This window comes from Perca flavescens, chromosome 17 (assembly GCF_004354835.1).
Source record: "Perca flavescens isolate YP-PL-M2 chromosome 17, PFLA_1.0, whole genome shotgun sequence".
NCBI lineage: Eukaryota > Metazoa > Chordata > Actinopteri > Perciformes > Percidae > Perca > Perca flavescens.
Window position 1 is genome coordinate 16,270,736 of NC_041347.1, and position 10,149 is coordinate 16,280,884.

A 10,149-nucleotide genomic window follows, 5' to 3' on the forward strand; every position below is an offset into this window, starting at 1 on the left:
TTTAAAAATATCCACTCAATTCCCACAAATATCACTGAGGCAAAACACAGAGAACCAATGTGGGACTGGCTGGGAAGCAACAATTAAAATTACTATTTTAAATACAGCTGAATACTCAGTCGTAATACTAAATAACTAACTGTAAAGAATGAATATTTATGAATCAAAAAGATAAATTCCTCAATAGATACACAAATCTGTCACTTTGAGTAAAGTATGAAATATGGAATACTTGAATCATCCCTGAGTGGCCACTGAGTATGTGTACTGCATTTTTTATTGGGCTTATAGTGCACATTGAGTTTTCCCTTAAAGAACACTGTTCATAGAATTTAACAAACCTTGGATGGATGACATCTTTGGAAAATGATTGGTGTCCACTTTATCCTGTTGGGTCCATTGTGCAAAATTATTGCAACCCCCATTCATAAAACCTCTGTCTGACATTCATATGATTTTCATCATGTAGGTTAGCTTGTATGCTGATGGCAATCGCAATGCTTTTACAATAATCCTCTGAGTATAGTAACAACAGCACTATGTCATGTGCACATAACAGTTGCAGCAATACATTCTACCAATGTCTGACATTTCGACAAAACTACAACTTAAGATCTGCAACATTTGTTGTTTAAAAATATTGCTTCAGTTTGACGTGGATGACAGACGTAAAGACAGCTTTTACGATTTTGTTATATAAAGGTTTGTATTCATATAAAACATATTCTCCTGTCAATGGTATTCAGTTCATCTGTGCACAATAACATAAGAAGGGGTAAAAATGTAAACATTTTTTGCAAAAAAAACATTTTCAAAAGTAACCAGAAATATACTATAGTATATATATATATATATATATATATATATATATATATATATATATATATATATATATATATATATATATATATATATTATACTAAAATATAAACATTATGAGTCAAATGTGCATTGGTAATAAGTGACCTACAGTATGTAAACTACTTGTTCTTGTGGATCAGATTTCCCATTCTTTGAATGAATTTCTCCAGCTTATTGTCATGGTGGCTTCGTGCAGACCGGGTGAGGTTGTTTTCAATAGCTGCCTCACCTTTAGGAAGGCCTTTGGTTTTCTCCTGAGAGTGTGCGTTACCAAAGCCCTGTGCAGACTCCATAGAGCGTTTCTTCTCAAATGAGCAGAAAGGCTCAAATCTGCTGTAAAGGCGATTCTCTGTGCCTCGATCTTTGCTCCAGCTCCCTGAGTCAAGGCCGGGCCTTGTGCTTTTTTCGAAAATGCTGGGTTTCTTCTGTGTGCTGGGTTTAGGGAGAGGGGCTTGGAGTGGAGTTTGGGGCTTTGAAGATTTTAGATGGTCGTCCTCTATTTTCTTCCTCTGTTTCTCAGAGGAGGACCTAACAGCGCTGGTTGTGCTTTGGTGAAGTTTTCCTCCATATGATATCCTCTCCTCATCCTCAGCTGTTATGGTGTCTGTGCTGCAGTCTGACTTCAGACTTGGTGTTTCCATGGTTCCTATTGATTCCTCTTTTTTCTCTGGTATGTTCAGTAAGGATTTTATTTTCTTGGAACTCTGCTTTAGGAAATGCTGGGAGCCCATGCTGTTGGATTTAGCTGTTAAATCCTTTCTATCTACATCCAGGCCTGCTGTGGACACAGTCCTGGATGGGGGCTCCTGCCAAGTGGGATTAGGTCTACCAGGGCTCCTTGTGCCTGTGCTACTCTTGACATCGTAATGAGAAACAGATCTCTGATCCTCTTTCAGATTTGACCTGTATCCTCCATTGAGTGCATTGATCCCTGTTGTGCTTCTAGTCCCTTGCATCCTTGGGAAAGCTCCATGCATGTGATCTGATGATTCATGCATGTACTCAGTGTTTGATCTTGGATCTGCAACGCTATGCCTTTTGTGCCAACTGTCTGTTAGCATGTCTGGGTTTGTGATTATGTCTCCACCTTTAGCTCTGCCTAAGCTAGCATATACAGAATGGTGGATGTTTCTACCTGGGCCATAGCTTGAATTATTCCAATTGTCATCCAAAAACTGCGAAGCTTGTCTCTTTACCATGAAATCTTCATTACCTATTCTATTTTCAGCTCCTGCTGTTGGATTCCAATGCCTAGATGAATAGTGAAAAGGAGTGTTTGGTGCTGCTGAGGAGTTAACACCAGTTGAGGAGTTGTTAATGTGTCTGTTTGGGTCCATATGCTCTGGTATGGGGGACCTGAAAACAAGGGAAGACCTCATCCTTCCGTGCATGAATGAGTTAGCTTTGTCCTGTGGTTCAAACTGGTCTAAATAGTCACAAGAGTCTCCAAATGGGACGTCAGGGTTTTTGAGGTAAGACTCAATCCTCCATGTGCGCATGAACGACTTGGACGTATTCTCTAGTGTTGGCATGCTTTGCTGCATGGACAGAATCTGTTTATCCTTGCCATTGTAAGATTGACGTATGTTTTGACCTCTGTGTATCTGTGGCACTTGTAAGTAATTATCCGTGGGGTAGTTGTTTGTTCCGTTTCCTGTTTCTCGAGAGATATTCCAGTTGCTCGCTCTGGGCCTGATGTTCTGCGGCATATATCCATCTTCCCTTTCCCCAGCATAGCTGTGCCTTTTCAAGAAGTTTATCATCTCTGTAGACTGATATTGGGGCATCTTGTTCTGAACGCCGATCCCATTCTCAATCAAGGGCACAAACCTGTTAGGTTCCTCTTCAAAGAGCTTCTCCTCAAGGTCTCTCACGCCTAGTTTCCTCTCACAGGTCTTCCGATAGACTGTGTCCAGCGTGTGCCTCAAATGGTCCCTGCGCTCAATTTTTTGGTCGGAATGATATTCTGGCAAAATCGTTTTTCCGTGTGGCTCGTTGTGTTGGAACAAACCCTCTGGGGGGCAGAGTTCAGCTGGCACAGTCGACCGGGCGTAGAGTGTTCGAAACTCCTCGTCGTAGGACTTCACCAGGTGGCCTGTGATGACCTGCACCATGCTCAGATTGATCTTCTCAAATGACCATGCATAGCTGCGAACAAACACGAAAAAAGATTATTTATTAATTTAATGTTGGGGAAAAAAGACTGATTTGTGAACCCTCAAAATGCTGCTTGTGCGTTTAACTTCTTATCTAGATGCAGCAAAAAGCTACAGACAAAAAGCACACCCACACTTATATAAAGGTTCCACTTCCAGTCTGAGAAAGATTCTTTTTAAACAGCTGTTTTGTGTTGGCACATTTTCTAGAAAGTTTTGGTCATCTTTAGGGCTGGACCCGAATATTCGAATATTCATTCGGTGGGTTGGTATTCGATTTGAAAATTTGATATTCGAATATTCATTTTATTTAATTATTTTTTTTATTTTGGTTTATTTATTTTCTGCATTTATCTCTCGTTTACACTCCAGTCCAGTTGGTGGCGGTAATGCACATTTAAGTTGGTTTGCCAACCGCCAATAAACTACAAAGAAGAAGAATATACTTACACAATGACGGCCACTTCGAGCATTTAGCAAGCTGGGCAGAGAAGCTAGCGGTGATAAAAAGTGCGGAAATGGAAAACTGTTTAGCGTTTTTCCGTTGTTATTCGGCCAGAAACTTCAACATTGTGAGGCGAAGAGATCGTTTTGGAATATAAAGCTTGGATATTACATTTCCTTGGACTCTTGGGGATTTATGAAAATCAAGTTTTGGTCAAAATACCACTTTGTTGCTGAAAGGACAACGACAACAGGTATGCATGCACTCTTGGCTGCGCAGATTACGGCTGAATTGTTTTATTTTCTGTTACTTTGTAACAGTTGTGTACATGGCTGTATATTTTAAAGATTTAATGCTTTAAAGTTATAAAAACGCTCAGAGTGGAAGTTTTATCGAGGTTACAGCGACGCCCCAGTCACAAAGTGTCCCGTTGACGGGACGGTGATCCGGGCGGTTAAAAGTTTATTAATTCTGAACGCGTCTGGCCTGTCTATCTATATCGCACCAAATACGACACTGCACTCCCTTGTGAAGTCGTTTGGATTAAAGGTTCTCAAAATAATCAAAATGCAAACAACAGACAGACACAGAGATTCCTGCCATTATTAGAGATAATATGTTCAGCCCCCTCTCTCCGAAGCTTCGAATATTCGATGCTCATTACTAGCGAAGCTTCGAAGCTCAAAAAATGGTATTCGGACCAGCCCTAGTCATCTTATTCAAAAGGCATTAACAAGAAATGATGACAGCAATTTTGTAGGGCGTGTCAGTAAATGCAGTGCTTTGCTTGATGAAGCATTTAGTTTATGCCTCAGTAGTCTTAACCACTGCAGTTTTATTTACCTGTATGAGCCATAAATTGCCGTCTGGCAGTCGACTAAAAGAAACTTCTGCTCCATTGTCCCATGAAATTTAGCTCCTGATCGACAGAGATAATCCTGACCCTTCACAGTGCGCACCCTCATGTTCTGCAGTCAAAGCAGTGAAAGGAACATGTTAGAAAAGATTTATGTGGTTAAATCTTACAGCAGAAGGTAAGAAGTATGTCAATCATCAAAAAAAAAGATCTGAGGTGAACAGATGTAACTGTGCAGATTAATCTGACAAATTGAAATGTATGGCATCAAGTCCCTCAGTTGTCGTTGCTGGCATGTGATGTGCACTTGATGGGAACTCAAAGGGTGTGTTTGAATCTTTATAATCGCTTCCACAGAAAAATAATGATGACTCTGCCCAAACAAGCTGGAGAAACCAGCTTTGAAATTAAACTGATGTCCTAGGCTATTAAAAAAGATTCTAATCAACATTTGCACCTTTGTATGCATGTGAATTTACATTCCCTCAACAGTGTCCTCTCTGGTTAAAGGAATTGTTAAACATTTTGGGAAATGTTCTTATTTGATTTCTTCCTGAGAGTTAGATGAGAAGATCAATACCTCTCTTAAAACATGAGAGTGGTATCAATCTTCTCATCTAACTCTCAGCAAGGAAGTGAATAAGTGCATTTCCTAGAGGTCAAACTATATTTTCTAGCCAACAACCACAGAAACAAAGAATGTGTAATTACTTTTCAAAATGTAGGCTTGCTCTAATAAAGTTAGTTAAAATTCAGAGAATCAAATGGATGTTTTAAATCATATAGTTACTCTGAGTTGTTGAATTTTGATGTCTTGATTTTCGGCCATTGTGAGGAAACTTTTCAAATGGAAATCATCCAAAAGCACGTAGACTGGGACTCCTCTTATAGAGGCGTCGACAGCTTCTTTGAATATATCTACATCAGTGAACGTGTCCATCACGATGGCAATGACCTGCGTGGACAAAGTGAATCCGGATCAGTTCAACGTCCCAAAGACCAGAGATCATGAAACCAGTTTACACGCTATACCTGTGAATGAAGAGCACACTCACAGTCCTCATTTATAAACTAATAATATAAATATATACAGTCTGACACCTAGAAACAGATAAAACCTCAAAGTGATGCTAAAACTAAAATTGTTTTATCATAAACAGAGGCAGACTAAGCATATGCAGTGAAGGTAACCAATATAATTTTACTGAGATCGATACAGAAGAAGGAATGAATGCAGGGAAAACATTTTTCTATCTGTACAGAAACAGGAGTATTGGAGGACCAGGTTAAAGGTTTTTCTCTCTCATTTCACTTTGAACAAACTGCAATTACAGTTCATCTAGGAATTTCATCATGATAAAGTGCAATTTGAAAAATATTGAATATTATGAAGCAGCAACAGGTTTCTGTCTCTCAGATGAACCATGAGAAGTGGTAGTCATCATTCGTAACCATGCATGCAACATCCAAAATATGCATACATTTAAATAAATATTATTCAACTTTCAAAAAGAGAGAGACAATCAAGCTGTTGCGTCCCATGACATGTTTAATTTGGATTACTTTACACTGCACTGGTTGTAATTATGGGGGAAAGAGAGAAAAGGCTTTCATTAGCTTTTCTTTGAGCTGATATGTTGTATTCTCCACCCATCCCTGTCAGTCTTCTGCTGTGTAAGTTACTTTAATTAAGACCCAGTGCCGCACTAACACGGTCCACTAACCACAATATTGAGCTAAATAACTAGTTTATGATTAACTGTGTAATGAATATGATGCTATAATGTAGTGCTAGTGCTGAATATGGTTGCCTTTTTTATGACTGTGAGTTGCAAAACCAGATATTGACCTTGACAACCCCAGCAGAGCAACAAAAGTCTGTGGACGTGATGTCCTGAGGGGATAAGGTGCTTACATACTTTATCACAAAATACACACAGTGGGAAAAATGTACATTATGTCTGAGACAATTTGCAGCTCTGTGACAAAGCTATATCAGTCTGAACACCACACATCAGTGCTTTTTTGGGGTTCTGTCTCAGCGCATTGTTGCAGGTACATAGATTTGATTACCTGTCTCGCATCCTGAACTTGCTTCCGGATCACCTCTTTGATTGTGGGGTTGTTTTGTCTGGGTGGATGAAAAAGCAGATCTATATTTGTCTGCAGTATTTCATGCATGACCTCCGGCCACCCCAACTCCAAATTTGGCGTGTCCACATCCGAGTGCATGGGCCAGTACGTCCCTGAGGATGATTGGTTGTCCGGTGGACCATTGATTTCCTCTGCATGGTTTTGAAGTGGGAGCTGTTCTACATTTTCAGTGATGAAGAGGATCTCTTTCTCTGAGAGGAAGCTTCCCATACGTTCTTCTTTGAGGAACTCCTGGTAACTGTCTCTGCCGCCGCTCGCCAGGCGATCAATCGCCAGGCGATATGATTCCCTATAGTGGGGTTGGATGTAATCCGGATGGATCTCTGATTTCAATTCTCCCCTCAGGGAGGACAGCAGCGAAAACTCTGGAGACTCCATCGCTCCAGAACGTTTTAGTACCTGAAAGATAGATAATAGAAATCAATGACAGGATGTCAGGATCAGAGAACAAACATTGCAGCAGTGGAACATGCTGAAAGACTCTTGTTAAGCATAATCAGGCAAAGTAAAGTGTAAAGTAGTAATACATGGAAAGGTTATACCACAGTGTAAATATTATAATAATAATTAAGGAAAGTGATTTTCATTGGTGTTACAATAAGGTGAACACATTTCTGAGAAACAAAGCAGGAGCTGATTAATGAATAGCTAACTGGCACTGAATCACAGACTTTAAAGTAGATAGAGATGGGTAACTTGAGAACAGAATGCACAAATACTCTGTTAATGAACCATTGTCTCGTGTTCAGCTATCTGCACAAACTCTGAATAAACCAATTGATTTAAAGTAATACATACTTGTTAAGCTTGATTAATTCCTTAATTGTTTCTCAGTAGTTAAACAAGAGCGTATTGTAAAAGATACAGTGTTTGTTTACATTGGGATTGTGTGTACCACAGTAGTAAAGAGGCCTATATTTTCCAATATGTTGAATTCAAAAACACAGCAATACATACTCAATATTTCCATCTATTCTTTAACAGTATTACACAAGACATGACTTTCCTGTTATTTCTATGGTTTATGGTAAATGAGATTTGCTTCCAACAAGCCACATCATGAAAACTGACTCATCATTTACAGACACTGAACCTGTTTGTTCTTTTAGTACGCCTCCAAATTAAGTTACCATTTAATAATTAATAAAATCTCTCAATGAAAATTTAGCAAAAGCTTGCAAAAAAACTTTATTTTTTAAATTTACCTCATACGGGATAAAAACCTGTTTTAGGTTAATGTCATTTTATTTAAAACACCTTGAAATGATATGATGATGACATAAATCAAACCTCACTGGATGAAAGCACAGAAATAAGTGACATTTTAAAGATGCAAGCATTTCACTTTAGTATGTCATCTGTCATGTCTTATATATCTGAATGTCAAGAGAACAGAGAAGCAAGATAAATCTGTGATTTATAGCAGCTGTATGGCTGAGAGCCTGACATGGGGAAGTTTGTGTTAACTTTTACTTTCAGATGCCGGTATTATGTACGCGTGAAGCCGTCTCTGTTTTTCCATGTAGGCTCTTTTATAGACCCTGCTGCGGTGCTTATACAATCATATATCTGTTTTCAGTTTTGCATGTCAAAGATCCTTTGAAGTAAGCATTAACTCTGCTGTATCTTATTTAAATAGATATGCCAAACATAAAAAAAACATTGAACAGCTGTTATAATTAAATCATTACATATACTGCACATCACAACTTTGTACAAACAGCATAATCACTTACAAACCTCCCACTGTTCAGTGGAAAACTAAGGTGCTTAATATTCTTACAGAGACGCTGCTTCTTGCTATACGCTAGTCACAACTACATTATCTTATGCTCAGCAACAACAACTTACATTTGGATTGTGAACTTTGTTAAAATCCTCTTGACTGCTCCGTGAGTATCCTTCTCAGATTTATGTATGTTCAGCTTATGTTCGATATTTGGAGAAACTGCCTGCTGGACGAAACAAAGACAAGGAGGTGTCTCAACATGATAAGCAGTCTGCAGACACAGGGTGTGGATTCCAGTTTTGACATGCAAATGGTTGGTTGGATACTTGCTCACATGCAGCCATAAACCTGTTTGAGACATTTAGCCACTCCCCTACTCTCTTCAGGTACAAAGTTCACTCTGACGAAAATCAAGATAATGACAAAGAGGCTTTGATGAATACCTCAGGGTTAGTGGCACTGGACCTCAGCAAAATGATTTGTCTAGTGCTGTGAAGTTTACACATACTGACACAATAATGCGTGATTTTGCTTCAACATTTACTTGCTTTGTATTTTTTGACCTGCATCAGGTGACAAAAAAAAAAATTGCAATTTCTTAATGGGAAAATGCCCACAAACATAAATAAACTTAACTAAACCATTGATCATTATTCACTTTGATCATACTTCAGATGTTGCTGAAATATCAGGGGTGGACCTATCCAGACTGTGGTGGGGACACAGCTGGTCTTGCGACTGTCAGCAAAAAAGCACTTCTAATGTCCTTGTAAATGCAGGAAGGATCCAGACATTTAGTATGAAGCAATATTAGAGATTTTGTGAGCTTTCTTCATTTTCCTTATTTTGTAAAATCTTGCTTATAGGAGGACTGATTAAGACACAATTATAGATTCATATTGGTGACATTTGGCATTCTTCGTCCTGTCTGGTCAGCTTTTACTAAGTCACTTGAGAAACTGGCTCATGATGTAACATCTGCATTCTTACAAGGAAGAGCTGCAATCACCAACACCATTTCACAAGAGCATACAACAAGTATTCCCTTGAAGGCTAAAAAACGTGAATGAATCTTCAAGTCATGTTTTTTTGTATTTATGAATATCTCTTTTGTATTTATTATACAAAAATTATGAGTTTTTTTAGGAAAGCAAAAATTATTAATTTTGCAAAACACAAGAGAAATAATAATACCATTATTAATGAAGAGCTTTCCAAACAAAGTTAGCAAGCGCTTTACATACAATAAAAAAGACAATAAATAAAGAAAATATTATGATAAAAACAATGGTCTGAAATAGTTTTTAAAAGTTCCTTAAAAAAGACGGCAATGTGTTTTTTTCCCTGATCTCCACCCGCAGGTCATTCCACAACTGAGGGGCTCAAACATAAAAGGCCCGGTCACCTTTAGTTTTTTTGCCAGAGGATCTCAGGTTGCAGTGAGGCTCGTAGTGGGGCAGGAGGTCAGCTATATATCTTGGAGCTAACCGCCTACAAGCGTTAAAAGTGATCATTAAAATTTTAAAAATCCACAGGCGAAATGGGAGCCAATGAAGTGATTTCTAAACCAGTGATGTGTTCTCTCCTGTTGGACGTGGCTATGAGTCTGACTACAAAGTTTTGAATTAGCACCTCTAGTTTATTGAGTTTTGTTGTTTGATGAAATTAAAGCATGAATTACTGTTTCTACTGTAAGTTCTTGGCAGATAAAAATGACTTGATTTTTAATTGTTTTCTTAATTGTAAAAAACATGATTGGACAACAGAATTGATATGCTAGTCGAAGTGGAGGTGGTCTATTTAATGGACATGTAAGTCACAATGTGTCACATTTACACTCTGAACCATGAATATTTACAGTACATATTGTGTGTTCATGGCGTCATGATTATATTCATATTGTAAACACTGCTGACACTCAGACTGTGATACCACTGTGTGGAGGCAA

General features: G+C 38.5%; 1 protein-coding gene across 1 annotated transcript; it reads right to left on the reverse strand.

Moving 5' to 3' along the window:
* Positions 1–980: 980 nt before the first annotated feature.
* Positions 981–6,850, reverse strand: fam83b (family with sequence similarity 83 member B). The gene is made up of 4 exons (XM_028603350.1): positions 6,392–6,850; positions 5,109–5,273; positions 4,306–4,430; positions 981–3,009 (listed from the first exon to the last, which is right to left on the reverse strand). The coding sequence occupies exons 1-4, from the start codon at positions 6,848–6,850 to the stop codon at positions 981–983; spliced, it is 2,778 nt and encodes a 925-aa protein (XP_028459151.1).
* Positions 6,851–10,149: the final 3,299 nt, after the last annotated feature.

What these genes read in the sequence shown, in the direction of transcription:
- fam83b (XM_028603350.1), bottom strand. Translation starts at nt 6,850, where the DNA reads ATGGAGTCTCCAGAGTTTTCGCTGCTGTCCTCCCTGAGGGGAGAATTG. An exon ending in AAGTTCAGGATGCGAGACAG is followed by an intron (nt 5,274 to 6,391) that starts GTAATCAAATCT and finishes TTGTCCACGCAG; the next exon opens with GTCATTGCCATCGTGATGGA. An exon ending in GCAATTTATGGCTCATACAG is followed by an intron (nt 3,010 to 4,305) that starts GTAAATAAAACT and finishes GTTTGTTCGCAG; the next exon opens with CTATGCATGGTCATTTGAGA.